The 15,821-nt window shown below is 56.6% G+C and overlaps 1 protein-coding gene across 9 annotated transcripts in view; it reads left to right on the forward strand.

Annotated features, from left to right (window-relative positions):
• The window catches only part of PTPRF (protein tyrosine phosphatase, receptor type F), a 355,341-nt gene that overhangs the window by 248,858 nt on the left and 90,662 nt on the right, over nt 1–15,821 (forward strand). For all 9 annotated transcript variants that reach the window (XM_019531276.1, XM_019531275.1, XM_019531278.1 and 6 more), the window contains exon 6: nt 2,537–2,725. In XM_019531276.1, coding sequence (XP_019386821.1) covers nt 2,537–2,725 — 189 coding nt within the window. The remainder of the gene's footprint in view (nt 1–2,536; nt 2,726–15,821) is intronic.

The raw sequence follows: 15,821 nt of genomic DNA on the forward strand, positions 1-15,821 counted from the left end.
AAACTAGTCAGGGGGGACCAGTGGGGATTGGGGGAGTCCCTGTTCCCCAGGCACCACCCGGGGGTTACTAGGAACAACAGCCACAAATCGTTAGAGAGCAGGCGCAGCTGGGCATCAGGAAGCGTTGCTTTACAGTGAGGGCTGCCAGGCCCGAGGGAGGTGGTGCTCTCCCCTGCCCTGGGGGGTCTTCAAGAGGTGGCTGGACAGATATTTGGCTGGGTTGATATGATCCCAGCGCCTGTTCCTGCCCAGGGCAGGGGGTCAGACCTGATGATCTGTTTATGTCCCTTCCGACCCCAAGTACTATGATACCACGATACCCAGAGAGGTTCGAGTTGACTCTTGGCATCTCTGTCTATGCTTCGTTGCAGTCCTTTCCCAGCCTTTGGTCCAGTCATTTAGCACAGATACTCCAGGCCAGCGCGCCAGGTAACTCAGATCAGCATCAGACCTATGCAGACACTTCCTTTGGTCCCTACGGGTGGGGATCCATGCAGAAAGCAAGGATGTTTTGGGCTGGCTGAGCATAAACCTCAGTGCATAGGTTGGATCCTGTTAATTGAGACTTTGCTCAGCGTGTCCTGTGCAAACTCCTGCACAAGCCAGCAAAGAGTGCAGATATTCAGCAGGGTCATTAAATTGGATGGCTCGGGGGCTTTGGCCTCCCCAAATGGAGCATCTGCTTTCCTATCGCAAGTAGCACGGGGCTGCACTTTACTCGCGCATGGCCTTGTTCCAAGAGAATTTAATTGTTTACCACTGCTTATATGTATCTTCCTTTGCAGCCCAATCTTGACGGCGCTACACTGCCGTGTATTGCCTGCTTTTGTTTCCTTTTGAACCACGTAGGAGGATGTGTTGTGGCTGTGTCGATGCTGCTGTTGCTTGTTATTGAATGCTGGCTCTGGTGTCTTTCCAGTTAAGCTCTGTACGCCTTTGTCTTTGAAAATCAATGGAGAGCAAATAAAAAGAACTAGTTTTCAGTGGTACCTTTCACAGAAAAAGCCCTTTGTTTGCTGGAGAAGAGGAGGTTTCTCAGGAGGGCAGACTGGGAGACAAAATGTGGCTTATGCTCTTAATAAGCTTCAGTAGCATGGTTTTTTTGCTTTCAAAAACCGTGGATGCCCTGTAGCTGCTCGCATCCAAACACAGAAGCAATATTGCAGCATGTTGTGTTGTTTACAGCAGATGTTTCCTTGTGCTGTCGAACTTCATGTGCAAACGAGCCGAGGGGCCTGGGAGTCTCCCAAGATCTGAGCAAAGGATGTTGAAGATTAGTCACCAAATGGCCGGCGTTTGTGCTGCAGGTCTGCGGCGTTGGGCACGAGGTTCCCGAACGTCCCCGTGGCTGGAGTGTGCTCGCCAGCAGTGTCGGGGGGAAAGAAAGCTGCAGCGAGCTCCTGATCGGCTGGGGCTTGGGGGGGAGCAAGTAGGCCTTGTCGAGTGGATTCTCTGGCCAGGGAAAGTTTTCTTTAGTTCTCCTCAACAAGTAAAGGGGGGAAAGGCCGAGAATATGCTGCAAATAATTGAATTTCCAGGACTGTGAAAGCTCCTTAATGGTGCTTGGGGACTCCTCCTGCGGAAGCACGTCCATCTGATTGTATCTCCGGCCTCACAGAGCACAGCCCGTCCTCGCGCAGGAGGCAGGAAGCGAGCTCTCTTCTGCGGTCCCCGGCTGAACGACCGTGCCGGCACGGTCCTCTACTTCTCGGGGCTGTCAGGCGGCTTCGGCCGAGACAACCTGCAGACGCAGGGCAGCGGTGGGCCGCGTTAACCTCCCTCGCTGCCTGCTGGATCCGGGCGTCAACGGCCCGCCGTGGCCGTGCTCTGCTCTCCGTTACGGCCGTTAGCCGTGCCAGGGCACACATCAGTTGTCTGCCACGTGCCACCAGCGCTTCCCGCTGCAGCATCTGGGAGCGCTCCTCGGTGAGGAGAGCGGGCTTCGTTAATGTTGCACTCGTTTATTTGTAATGGTCGCCTCGCCGTCGGTGTCCTTCCTCTATGGGAAACCCCGAGTGGGGAAAAAAGAAAGCAGGCTGGTCGCTCTTTATTGGTTTCAGGATTTTTATGCAATGTTTATTTCAGCAGTGTTTATGATGAAGGCTGTGTATTAATACTGATTTGGGAATGTATCGATCAAGTTGGGGGGTTTTTAAATGTACACCAGACTCTCTGCCCCCCCACGTCTGGGGCTGTGTTTGGCCGGGATTCAGGACCACCCCAGACCCCTGCAGAAAACCGAGTGCCCTCGTTCACCGGGTTTATTAACAGCAATTCCTGGAGCCTGAGTATCGGGGAGAATTATGGACGTTCCCCAAGGCAATTGATTTTAAGCCGAGTTAAATTTAGCCGAGGCCCTGTTGGTATAATGAGTGCTCATTACTGAGTCTGATGTGCTGAAAGGCCTTCAAAAGTTTCTCAGCGGGGGGGTCGGGCTGCTGTTCTCCGGCACGGGCACCGCTGCGGTCACGTGTCGCGGGGCCGGTGTCCTGTGGCTGCGCAGCCAGGTCCTCATGTGTGTTGTTTCCCGTTGCAGAGGATCACATCCCCGCTGGCTTCCCCATCATCGACATGGGCCCTCAGCTGAAGGTGGTGGAGAAGGCCCGCACGGCCACGATGCTCTGCGCCGCCAGCGGCAACCCGGACCCCGAGATTTCCTGGTTCAAGGACTTCCTCCCGGTGGATACCGCCGTGAGCAATGGGCGCATCAAACAGCTCCGCTCAGGTAAGGCAGCCAAGCAGGTGTCCCCGGCTCTCCAGCCCTCCCGTGCCACCACTCTGGGGGAGGGGGTGTAGCGCGATGCTGAACCCAGGCATTTCACGTGATCTGACTTGGTTTCTATTATGATACAGATGTGGCTTGGGGGAAACCCGTTCTCTCTGGCAGGATATCCTGGGAGAGATTGACAAAGGGGAGGCAAGGGGGAGAACATGCCCTGGGAACACCGCGGACTCCTCCGGCGGTACCGTCAGCAGGGGAGGTGGGAGCGGAGGCCTAAAGACGATGCCCAAATTCAGGGCAGAGCCAGACACCTGCCCTCCAGGCCTCGGTTCCCGGGGTGAGAAGCACGACACAAGAGAAAACAGAGCACATGAGATGTTAAGTCAGGGGTTGCGTGCCCCTCTGGGACACGGCTCTGCTTTGCATTATGTCCTTGCCAGTTCGACGGAGCAAGAACAAAGACGAGCCAAGAAGCGCAGTAGCAAATAACTGACTGATGTGTAGAGTTCAAGGAGAGACGGACACAGTTTCCACAAGCATGGGCCCTGGCCGGTGGCTGGACCAGTCTCTCGATAATGATCTCTCATGCTCCCAGGGTGCTTTTCCATCACGATCCCATAGAGAATTGAGCAGTGTGAAGGGTTCCTGGTGGGAAGCAGTCGAGCCTGGGACTTTCCCCCTGCGCGGCAGGAAGCAGGACTGCCCTGTGTCGGCGCTTCCCAGCCAGACGTGTTGATCCAAGCCCCATGCTGCAGCTACCTGTCGCTGTGACTAGCATTCCTGCCGGGACTCGAACCAAGTGGTTCCTGGCTGGAGGGTCTCGCCCCTCCGCTCAGGGTTGGACCACTTGCCACATTTGGGGTCAGGAAGGAGTTTTACCCTTGCTCAGATTAGTACAGACGATGCGGGGGGGTTGCCTTCCTCTGTCGCCAGGACAGGGCCCTCTTCCTTGGATCTCTCGCGTGTATTTTAACAACCCCAGCAGCAGCAGGACGTTGGCGGCCACGGCCCCCCTACTTTCCCGGGGGCAGAGGCAGGGGTGATGCCTGGGGCTGTGTCAGGGGTGACTGTCGTGTTGCTCGGAGGTTGGACACGGGGTTTGTGTGGGCTAGTTTGGACTGGGCTGATCCTGCCTCAGGTGGGGGTCGGACTAGATGCAACCTCCGCAGCTCCCCGCCAGCCCCACGGCTCTGTGATCCCATTGTTTTAGGTCCTGCTGCTTTCACCCCTTCCCAGGAAGGCGCCAGTCTCTGTGCAAATCACAGAGAAATGAGAAGAGCGGTGGCCCTCCCACCTCGGCCCCCTAGCCAAGGAGTTCGGTTCTTGCCCGGGCATCAGAGTCCCCAGCTCCGTACTCCTCGCCTGAAGAGGATGTGCACCTCCATCGTCCACTTCCCAGGACAGTGCCCGAGCCCCTCAGTGCTCCCCTCAGCCCTCCTGTTGAACCAGCCAGGAAAGAAGATCTGTGGGGCCAAAAGGTGAACTCTGTGGCAAAGGGGGCCCTGCCCCCTGCTCCCTTGTTGGATAAATCAAGTGGGCAGCAGAAGCCAGGGCCCTGGATCCCTTCCCTTCCAGGGCAGTGTCCATCCCACCGAGCTGGAGTGAGGTACCAGGTGCACCAGGATCAATCGCAGCAGCATCAGAGGCAGGAGCAGGGTTTTGGGCATGCTCCGAAGGGCACGGCGGGTGGCCTGGGGCAGAGCAGGATCCGCGATCTGCGAAAGCGGTGCAGAGCGCGAGGCACCAGGCGTGTCAGTGCAGCTCCCTTGCCTGCAGTGTTGGGCTTGGGCCCGTCTGGTGCTGGAAGCAGCGATGGAGCCGGTCCTGCCAGGCCATAGGAGCCATCAGCCCTGCAACGGCAGTGCCGTGGGGGTCCGTTCGGGGTCCTCGCGGAGGAAGCCTCTGCAGTGCTCTGGCTCCTGTGCTGGCAAAGCCGCCCGCAGCTGGGAGTGGTGAGCAATTAGCCATCCCTGACACCTACATCAAAGCTCAGGCCAGCACTCTTGATTCCACCTAGATACACCAATGAGCACTAATTACATTAATGCATTTACAGCGTATGAAATTTCCCAGTGACCTTTAGCTTATCTCTCCCACAAACATGGCTTAATCTTGATGTGTGTGTGCTGGAAGAAAATATCACTCTCGTTAATTATTCTGAGAGGCGTTGGGAGGCAGCAATAGGCAAGTGCGTGTGGATGCGTTGCTCTTTCTAACTGACTCAGTCGACGTCAGCAGCTGAAGCCCTAAATGAGCAAGGCAGGTCTGCTGCGCTGGCTCTGCGCCCTCCAGCCCTTTGGCTGTCCCCTGGCTGCCGTGTAGGTTCGGTGAGAGAGAGCAGGGATTCAAAACAGGATGTTAAACCCCTGCCAGTGTCCCCAGATTTAGTTTGCTTGTTCCTGTCCCCCAGCTGAATTTCACCTGGGATTCAAACTCCAGAACTGGCTGCTGCTTGCAGACAGTTATTACCCAGGGAGGTATCAGGGGAACCTTGTAGAAGAAGCAGCACGCGTCCCCAGACATGCGAGAGACGGAGAGATTAAGCTCTAATGTAGTAAGCGTGGTGTCTTGACTCCGGAGGAAAACCTTCATTTTTCACGTAGGGAAAAAAGGATGCAAAGCCAAGGGGGAAATGAGGATTTTCCTTCGTCCCTGCAAGCCCAAGTAATACCCAGCATCAACTGGGCTCTCACGTCCCCTGGACCGCTGCTGGCACACGTGGTCCTTCCTGTAGTGCGAGCTGTCGCTGGACCTGGTGTGCAGATCCCCTGCTTGCGGGTGTCTGTCCTGTTTTCGCGGTGCAGCGAGCCAGGCGCTGTCAGGCCCAGTCCCGCAGGCACCACTGGACGATCCGGTAAAACTGGATAGTGAGGAAAAGTCACGTTTTAGAGGCATGTCAACTGAAATAAACCTTTCCTGATGAGGTGCGAAACCTCCCCATGGAAAAATCGCCCCATTCCCTGAAGAACAAACTTATCTGATATGACGGTATCTCGCAATCAGCTCGGCATATCTGCATAAGTGTCAGCCCTGACTGTCTCGGTCTGAGCACAAACTCATTTAATTTAATTAAATTAAAACCTAATAAGACCCGGACAGATGTAATGTGGTTAAAGTAGTTGTAACATAAATGGTGAAGTCCAGACGGTGCTGATAGATGGTGCCTGCCCAAAAATCTTCACCCGGCCTTTTAATATGCTATCTATAATTTTCCAAAGAGGCCAGAGTTCGAGCTCAGATATATTGAATGTAAGCCTAAAAATGCCATGTAGGCTTGGAAATCTAAATTAGCTTTTAAAAGAGACAGGTTTTTTTCATTTCGCCAGGCTCCTGGCACAATATAAATAGCTAGATATAAATAATAAGTCAGATGCTTGGGAAAGGTGGTGTCTGTCCTCTGATGCTCCCAGTTACATGGGTTGGCAGTGCTCAGGGGGCATCAGCTGTGAACCGCAGTGCGGTCAGGTCCCGCATGCCCGTGCGGGCTCAGTTCATCTGTTTTCAGGGGTCTGACAGGGTCCCAGAGACGATGCCCTGCAGCCCATGGCTGTTTAGCCTCTGGCACTTCCAGCCAGGGCCTTCATCAGCAAAACAGTTCCTCTTGCAGCTGACCCACGTCTTCCCTGCTCCTGGTCAGCTGTCTATATGTATAGGGGCACACATTTTTTTTCTTCTAGAATTTCCTGGGCAGCTCCCAATTTAGTTTGTTAGTTAGTTTAGTTTGTTTTTTTAACGCAGAAACCCAGGGAAACCCGGGGTAGGGTCACCCGTGGGTGTTAGCCACCCCACACACCTACTCTTGTTCTTGAGAGCGGGTCAGCAGCACAGCAGGCACTAGACGGACTCGAGGGTGTCACCTGGACCAGCAGAGATTGCACCCAGGGGCTGCAATTCGGACTGGCTGCATCAAAGTTTCAGTAACATCTCCCACCTCCCGTAGGAAGGAAATTTTACCAGCCCCTCGTCACTCCAGAGGACTCTGAATATTCCCCCCTCGGATGTATAGCTTCAGTGCCCGGGAATCGTGCACGCAGGGTCTCAGGCCGTATTTGCACTGGGGAAATCACCCCCAAATGTTCGCCCATTTTAAAGCCTGCCAAGCTGAGCTGATAGTAAGCGGGCTGGAGATGGAGGCACTGAAACAGGGTTGGGTCACTGAGAACCTTGTCTCTGTTTCTCCTCCATCTGGTTTTGAAATGAGCTTATGACTTGGGAGAGATTTCAATGTGCAGGCCAGGCCCAGGAGTTTGTACTGATGCTTTGGAGCGGACAGCCTGCGCTCAGGAGAGGTCCCGAGGACTTGGGTACAGAGTCAACATTGTTCGCACTTTCAGCCTCGCATGTGGACTTAGGATTCATGTCCCAGGGATCATTTCCGCTGAGCATGTCAGGAAATGGGGCAATAACAGGCCGAATGGAAAAAAAGAAAATGGAGGGTTGGAATCAGGGTCCCCACTTGGGCACGATGACGTGCAACAGAGAGGAGTCGTCTGCCCTCCCTCCGCGGGAGAACGACTGATGGTGTCGAAGTGCAAGGAGCATCAGCGACGTTGCCATCCTGCACCCACAGAACGGCAGGTCGTCCTCCTCTTTATAACAGACGCTTAATTTGAGGCGTGTCTGCACCGAAGGCCACATGCAAGCCGCTGATCTACTAGTAGAGACATCACAGAGCACCCCACTGCCTCTCTCCGCTGGTCGGCGCTGCCGAGCCACCGTCTAGCATATGCGTGCCCTCTGGACGGTCAGCCCGTGGGTTCCCGCGCGACCCCCCCCGTGCATGTCTGTGCTGCAGGGGATTGGGAAGCTGCGACCAGGACGGTTCCCCGCCACAGCAGGCAGACGGGCCCCGCGGGGTGACGGAGTGACTCGTAGCGTGGGACTCTGTCGGGCTCACGCATGCACCCGTGGTGGGATGCGCACGCCCTGGGCCTCTCGATCGTTTGCTCGGGGCGGCCACAATCCACTGTCTCACGTTTTGCTAACGTTAACTTCCTTCAGCGAAGCTTCGTCAGAAACGAGCTGGTTCAGCAGAGCCGGGCGCCGTGGGACGGAGACATCACTAACCTCAGCGCCTGCTGGCAGTCGGGGTGGGAAGAGGCCAAGGGCGCCGGTTGCGAGCTCTGCTGCCCTTCTGCTGAGGGGGTGTCTGCATCAGTGGGTGCAAATGTGCGCCTTGTTGTCCGTCAGGGCAGCCCCTGGGGATAGGCGCGGCGGGAGGCAGCGGTGCCACCAGCCCCCGGCGCATTCACCCCGTGTCCCACGGGCCTGCTGTGAGCAAGGCTGTCAGCACGGCAGCCAGAGCACCCTCGGCCCCGGAGGCTGAGAAAGCGTATGTGCAGGCAGCGGCAGGGCACGTGCCCTCCATCCTGCTTAGGCCACCCTGCCTTGCCCGCGGGTCCGTGTCCATTCGGCCCCTGTCTCAGCCGAGGCTGGCAGCGAGGGGCTGACCTTGTGCCAGCCGTTGTGAGGGAGAGAAGCTCTCGGCTCCGAACGCTGCAGACCGTCCCCGTGCTGCGGGGCCAGGCTGGATGCTGCATAGCGGGATGCCCTTGGTTCAGAAGATTGCCTGGCAGTCATCCGGTTCTCCGGGAGATGCCCACCCGGCGCTGGACAGACCGACTGGCACGCTGGCCGAGTGCAGCCCTCATGACCTCTGCTGTGACAGCTCCTCCACGGGGCATGCGGGATCCCGGGGGCCGAGGGGTCCTTGTCCCATGATTCAAGGGACTTGGGGATCCCGTGGGGAGGGTCTTCTCCCCTGAGGCCTCGTTTCCCACGCACGTCCCCATGCCTGGTGTCTGACTGGGGCGAGCCCCGGGGGTGCACGTGCTCCGAGGCCAGCAGGCCAGTGTTTTAATGCAGGTAGAAAACGAGTGGGTCGTGCTTCCATCTGGGGGGATCCAGGGGCTCGATGCAGACGGCCTGCCCCCAGGGGAAGGATACAGCGGCTGCGGCCAGCAGGTTGCAAGCCTTGCTGCAGATTTCCCCAGTGCCGGTGCAGCCCCAGGCTGCCGGGCGGTAGGGAAGGCGCTTCTGTGTGGCCCGCTCCTGGGAGCCGGTTCTCCAGCTCATTTCTCCACCTGTGTCCTTGCTTTTAGTGAAGAAGGAAGGGAGGGGACCTCCGGCTGGGCAGAGAGACAGAAACCACCCGGGAAAACTGGGCACTCAGCAAACTTGCCAGCCAGGCGGAGAGAAATCGCCCTGTTCTCCCTGTCTATGCCAGGCAGCATCTGGGGATATAGCTGTGCTGTCAAGGGTAGCAGTCATTACCAGGATAGATAAATGAGCAGCAGATTTATTATGGCAAGGCAGAGATTACCCACAACTTCAGAGACTGCGGGATCATTCCTGATGCTTCGCTTGACTGTGGACAAAAACATCAGCAGCTATAACCAGCCGTAAAGTTAAAATGGGGTAATGTCATCTTGGCAGAGGAGAGCGGTGGAACAAGCAGCTGGAATGGCTGCTCGTGATTAAAGCAAGGCCTCTGCCTGGAGGAACAGTAGTTAGGAGAGAGATAATAAGTGTAAATATTTTAATGACTTCTTTAAGAGGCAAGTTAAACACGCTTAAAATCTGCCTTCTTTGTATTTACAGAAACTCTTTGTGTCTGTCTTTGTTTCCCATGGGGTGCTCAGTGTTGTGGATAATGGAGTGGGGAGCGGTAAATCGGGGCTACACCGCACTCGTTTATGATTCTGGTATTTATTAATCGATACGCTGAACATGATTTGACACTCTGTGTCCTGTTTAACCCTGTTTTTCTGTCTGTTTAAACTCCTCAGTTTTCTTTGGTAAGTGCTTGGTGTTCAGATCTTACCAATCTGCATAAAACCAACACATACCATGAACTGCCTACGGGTTAGATGTGCATGACTCTCTCCCCCGTACTAACAGCCTCCATACATGCACAGCCAGACCAAGGGGACAAAACTGGGGATTAGAAGGATTCACGGCCCCTTCGCCTTGTTGGGCCTCCTCTCATGTCATCTCCCCAGCCTTTATTGACACTGTAAAACATCTCGATGCCGTCACCGTTTGACGCTGTGCCCCGTAATCCAGCGGCCCCTTGTAGAGAAGGTCCCTGTGGACTTGCCTCAAGGCAGTTGGACCTTGTTACCAAAAGCTTTCTGTATACAAAGCTGCTCCCTGTAGCAGGTCGAATGGTCTTCAACTCCCTTCCAACGGGGAGAGGGGGTCCTTGCTCGGCGTCACGCCTGAATTAGGCAGACGGGCAGGGGCCGCAGTTTGATCCCTGAGAGCAGCAGATTCTCTTCCCACATCACGTTCACGCCACGTGACGCCAGGGCTCCTTGGCAGCTGCACGCTGTCGGAGGAGGGCGCAGGCGTGGGCTTTCCCCGCGCTCCTCCGAATTCCCATTCTGTCAATCAGCAGCTTTTGTCCCACTGGTCGTTCTAACCTCGACGCAGGAATGCACCCACACCAGCACGCCTGCAGCCATGCGCTTGCACCTCCCTCGCCCCCTCGCGCTCGCACAGCCCTGCCCTCGCACGCACGCACGCACGCCCTCACCACCCCGCGCGGGGTGGCCGGCGCCGCACCATCACCAACGTCTCTTCCATCTCAACCGCTTGCATCAGGGCGTTGACGACGAGCGCAAGCGGGCTCGGCCCGCGCCCCGCCGCAGCTCAGCCTGGCCCGCCTTGGGGCAGGCTAGCTCGCCGGGTGATGCCGGGCTGGGGGCTGCGCTCCTGGAAGCGCCGAGCTTTACTAACCTCCGGAGAGCGTCACTCCGACCTTTACTGCCCATCAGTCTCCTTTTTATTTATTCCTGTCGCGCTAATACAAATTCTAGCTTTTAAAAAACTTTCTGCTTTTTAGTTATGACTTTCTTCCTTTCCTCTTTGTACTAATGCTTCTCTCTAATCTTATTTGCATTCAAATTACCTCACCAGGTGGTACACCAATCAGAGGTAAGAATGCTGAGCCGTGCCTCCGGTTTTCACGTCACTCCATCTCCGTCTGCCCCGCTCCCTCCTCCAGTGTCTCTCATCTCCAGCTTTCCTCTCCGCTCTATCTAACTCTGCCGACGCTGTCACCCATCCGCACTCTCCCACCGGTGTGTTTTATTTTGGTTTGGTTTGGTCTTAGCGTGACTCTGTAGCACCATCCATTACGATGTCCACACTGTCGCAAGGGGGTTATTCAACGGGACGCCTGCCCGCTGGGGAGTGCTCGCCCCTGGGCTGCGATGCCCCTGCAGCCCTAGGATCACCGAGCTGCCCCGGCAGCGACCGCCCTGCCCGCAGGTCTCTGCACGGGGAGTCTGAGAGGGACGACGTTGGCGCAAGCCTGGGAGCGTAACGTTTTCACAAGAGAACGGCCAAACCCGAGAGGCAGGAAACTGCTCCGAGGCAGACGCATCCTGAAAGCTCGGGCCAGCCGGGCTCCGGGATGCACCAAGCGTTTGCTTTCAAGTGCGCAGAGGGGGGACGGGCTGCCTCCGGGCCCACCGAAGGAGCCCGTCTCGCCTCCGGCCCCCGCCCGACAAGTTGGCATTGCCTCGCAGCGCAAAGGTTCGTTTGGAGCCGACGAAGCGGAAGCACATCTGGCTGCTTCCCGCCGTCATTAGTTAAACCCACCTACAGCCCGGCAGGCACAGTCTCTGGCTCGTTCTTCACAGCCTGCGTGCGCCCGTAATGACTTCCTGATTGGAGCGGTGTTTCTCTAGCCTAAACACTCAAAGTTGTCCCTTTAAATTAACTTTAGTGTGATAACCCGGGCTGTATGCTAAGACCCTCCGAGTTCTCTTGTGATTTTCGTTACCACTGTTGACTGACCCCTGAATTTCTTGATAAACTGACTGCCACCTCCAAACTGACACAACCTCATTTGTTCAGTGCTCCCCTTCCCCCCCTCCCCTCTCCACTGAATCACCGCTGGAAGTTAATAATCTGACTCTCTGGAACTGGTTCTGTTGCTGGGGGTTAATGTTTTCAGCTCCCGTTAAGTGATTTCAGAGCAAATGTGAATTGCTGTTTTGTGTGTATTCGCATTAAGTTGCTTGCGTAGCAAATCTGGGTCAGGGAAAAAGACTGAAAACCTTATTTTGATATGAATGGGCTTATATATATATATATATATATATATATATAATCTGTCATTCCTCCCGTTGGAACACTCCGGGATTGACAGCTGTGATGTTACAAGCTCCTTAAACTATTTCTTCATCTTCTCTCTCTATTGCCAATCCTAAAACGAAACGACAGATGGAATACTAACCAGCTGAGCGCGCCTGCTCCCAGCGTCCCGCACGCAACGCGCTGCCCGCCGCGGCCGTCACGTGTGGCTCTCGCTGTCTGATGACATTAGTGACTCAGCACCAGAACCGCGCGGATGTGCATACATCCTGCTTGGGACCCGAGCGTGTCTCTGTAATAAGAATCATCCATCTCATAACACATAAGCTCTCCCCCCCGTTTGAGCCCTGACGAGGTATTTTGAGAACGTTCCTGACATAATTTCAAACGTGTGTGTCCTGTTTGAATGTCAAAGATGACGTTTCGGTGAGAGCAGACCGAAACTGGGTGCCCCCTCCCCGGCTTCTCGCGGAAGATTGTTGTCAGCCTCATGCCTTTCATGTAAAACGGAGGTCGTTGCATTTCTAAAGATACCAACAGATTAGATGAAAGCTCTTTTGTAACGGAGAGGTCGCGTCCGCATAGACGTGACTTCTGCCATGTTCTGTGCCCGGCTGCACACTTGTTCCTCATTAAGGTAAGTTTGCTGCTTCTCTGGCATCCATTCGAGTGGTCTGAAAGGAAGGGCAAACTAATGGTGCTGCCTGAACAATCAGTTTTGGGGCCCATTGATCTTTTTTAACTGTTGGTATAATTCTCTGCCGCGCGGTGGTGGTGTGACGCAGCCCGGGCGCTTTGAGCATTAGTCTGGTGCTTCCTGGGGGACAAGCCGAGACCAATGAAAACCTCATTTGTAGGAATCGATGCACGATCAACAGGAGGTTAAGCTAAGAAATTCCTTCTGCACGGCCCTTATTGACCGCGGCAAGATTTATTCCTGTGATTAGCCTTCATTCTGGACCTGCTGCCGCAGTCTGTTCGGTCCGGAGCACCGCTGCAGTAGGGAGGCTTCGGTCCTCTTCCCCCAGTCCCGGCTGCTGACGCCGTCCCTGTCCCCATCCGGGGACGCCCAGGCTGCTCGGCTCGCCCCAGAGGTCAGTGGCACTGCGTGGCGTGACCTGGCGCCAGCAGGCGACTGCCATGTTAGACAGATGGCAGCTGCTCTCCGGCCTCCTCCCTCGATTTCGGAGCAGGAAATGCAGCGTCCTGTGTTTCTTGAGAGCTGAGCTAGGTCGGTGTCCGGGGAACCCTCCCTGGCTCCTTCCTGCCAGGCCCGACATGGCAGCGCGACGTGATGTGACGCAGGGTGGGATCCCTGTCGGCGTCTGGGCCAGTCTGGAGACCAATCTGGGCACTGTCAGCTGGATGTCCCCCTTCTCCTGTCCAGTTAGTTTGGGTGGTAGTGGTACTCAGGCATCCCTGAGACTCCTGCCCGGGGGACAGAGACAAGCATTTTTTCCACGGGTGCTCGTGCATTGGACTGCGCTTTGTGTACCATTGGCTTGGCTGTTCCCCTGGCGCACCTGTGGGCTTTCCCACTCTCAAATGGAAAGAGGCGTTTTTACTAGGAGGGAAATGCGATTGCAGAACCAGCTGTTAGGGGCAGCGGGGAGTTGGAGGGCGGGTGTCATACGGGGAACTGCCTGCAAATCCTTGCTTTAATGTGTGACTGGGTTTCAAGTGGGCCGTGTCCCTGTGGAGCCGCACAAATAGGCATCCTGGCTGCATGACAGCATCGGAGCTGGCTTCTGGCCTGGAATCCCCTGAGATCCCTGGACTCCTTCCCGCTCCCTGGCCATGCGAGAGCAGCGCATTTGAGACCCTGCAACGTAGCAGGAGGTGCAGAGAGCTGCTGCCTGACTTCTCTTCCTGCCTTTGCCCAGGTCCAGCTGGATCCCAGAGGTCCGGCGCCATCGCCAGCCATCTCTGGTGGTACCAGAGAGAGTCCTCAGCAGCGCTGGCATCCGAACAAGTGCCTAACATGCCAATCATCCGGCACAGGGACGTAATGAACATAACGAGCACTAACAGTGAAAATATTTTTGCAGTGATCTCGTTTGCATAATTGGCACTGCTGATGGCTAGTGTGGGCTGGGTGCATTGCTCCGTAACAGCTGGGAGTTGCCTTTATTACACAGTACAAAACTCCACAGCGTGGAATGAGCCAAGGGCTGCGGGAAGCTCTGATTGGAGTTATTAGCAATTTCTACAAGCATTTGGATGCAAGTTGTTCGCTGCAGCCCCTGGGGTCTTTCGGCCCTGCTAGCACAGCGTCAGACCCCTCCTCGCTCCGTCTCCACCTGCCCCCCTTCACTCTTTTGATGCTTCCACATTGCATCCCCCAGCATCAGTAAAAAAGCACCAGGAGGCTATGAAGTGTGGGGCGTTCCCTGATAGCCAAAGCGACTTCAGAGGGGCCACCGTGGGACCTCGGCCCTGCTGAGCTGGCTGGCTTGCGTGCGGGGAGAGCTGGAGCTGGGAGACCCTCCTCTCCCCCCACCCCCAGCGCCCACCCTCTTCCTGTCAGGGAAACGCAGCCGCTCCCAGCACTGGCTCGAGGACCCTGCATTGTGCCCGTCGTCCTAGCCCACACAGGGGGAGTCTCCTCTCCCCTCCTGCACTTTGGTGGCCGAGGCTGTGAGTGCACCTGGTAGGAAAGCCCCGAGTCAAGCATGCGCAGAGAAGAGACCCAGCAAGACATCACCCCTCCCTCCATGGGGCACCACAGGGGCCCTGTGATCGCCCCCCAGCTGCCTCTGGGCTGGGGTCCCAGTGGATGAAATCTCTGCCGGAGCTGGAGAGGTTTTACATGATTATCATCTGGAGTGGAGCGACGAAGCCTGGGCGCAGCAGAGCCCAGCCTGTGCCGGCGGTGGCGTACCTGCCAGGCTGATGCCCTTATCAGGATCTGCCTTCCCCGCATTGTGCACAAATGCACTTTTTAAATGCCTCTTTTAAACACTATCATCGCAGCTAATGATTCTGCCTGAGCAGCGCAATTGTATTTGAATAGATAAGCATCTCGGAGAGGAGCCACCGGGCTGTCGTCTAAGGAGGGAGAGGAGGCTGGGAAGGGGAGCGGCGGGGTGGAGGCATGGGCCTCTGGAGGCAGGACCTGCCCAGGCGTGCCTGCCTCTTCCCTCCGCCTTGCTGCCGCTCTCCGGGGGGCTGGGGCCCGCAGCTGATGTGCCCGAACGCGTTCCAGGAGACGGGCCGGAGCCACGGTGGAGATCGGTGCATCTCGGAGCCAGCGCCGCTCCCTGCCTGCGCTGGGGACCAGGCCTAGGCCCCCTCCTGCCGATGCAGCCTTCCCGAGGGACCGCCACTCGGCACGCCTGAGAGGCTCCCCGTGGGGGGCTGGCAGGACGAGGCTCCGCTTTGGCATCCGCATATCCGCGTACCTAGCTTGCCGTGCCCGGTTTTGACATCAGCAGCTCTGCTGAAGAGGCAGTGGGCCGCGCAGGCTGCTCTCCCCAGGCCTCTAACACCAAGGTGGTAGCTGGGGCAGCTCTAATCCTGCGAACCCGTCCCGCCCGTTGGAGCACTCGCTGCCTGCAGCGGGCGGCCCTGCACATGCCCTTGCTTCGACCGAGCCCTCGAGTGTGGCACCGGCCGAGCAGGGATGCAGGGTCTGGGATGCTGGCACTTTCAAGGCAGTTGCATAATCATGTCACAGCTGCTAATGTGACTGCCCGGTGGCTGGGCGCAGTGGAGCTGGGTGCCGAGCAGCGGTGCCGCGGCTCCTGAGCTCATCCTGCTGTGCAGGCAAGTGCAGGTGCAGCCAGGCACCTGCCCGCTGCTGCGTGGGGCTGCCTGGTGCCTCTGAGCATGCAGCAAGCTTGTGCACGCAGGGAGTCCGTGCGCAGGAGCTGGCACAGCTAATGTACGATCGCTTCCTGTGCAGACAGACCCGACTGTAGCTGGGTTTATGGGCTGGGTCGCAGCGCAGTCTCCAAAGGCAAGTCAGCCTCATTAGCCCGTGTTGCACAAACCA

The sequence above is a fragment of the Crocodylus porosus genome, unplaced genomic scaffold (genome assembly GCF_001723895.1).
Source record: "Crocodylus porosus isolate Cpor-Errol unplaced genomic scaffold, CroPor_comp1, whole genome shotgun sequence".
Taxonomy (NCBI): Eukaryota; Metazoa; Chordata; order Crocodylia; family Crocodylidae; genus Crocodylus; species Crocodylus porosus.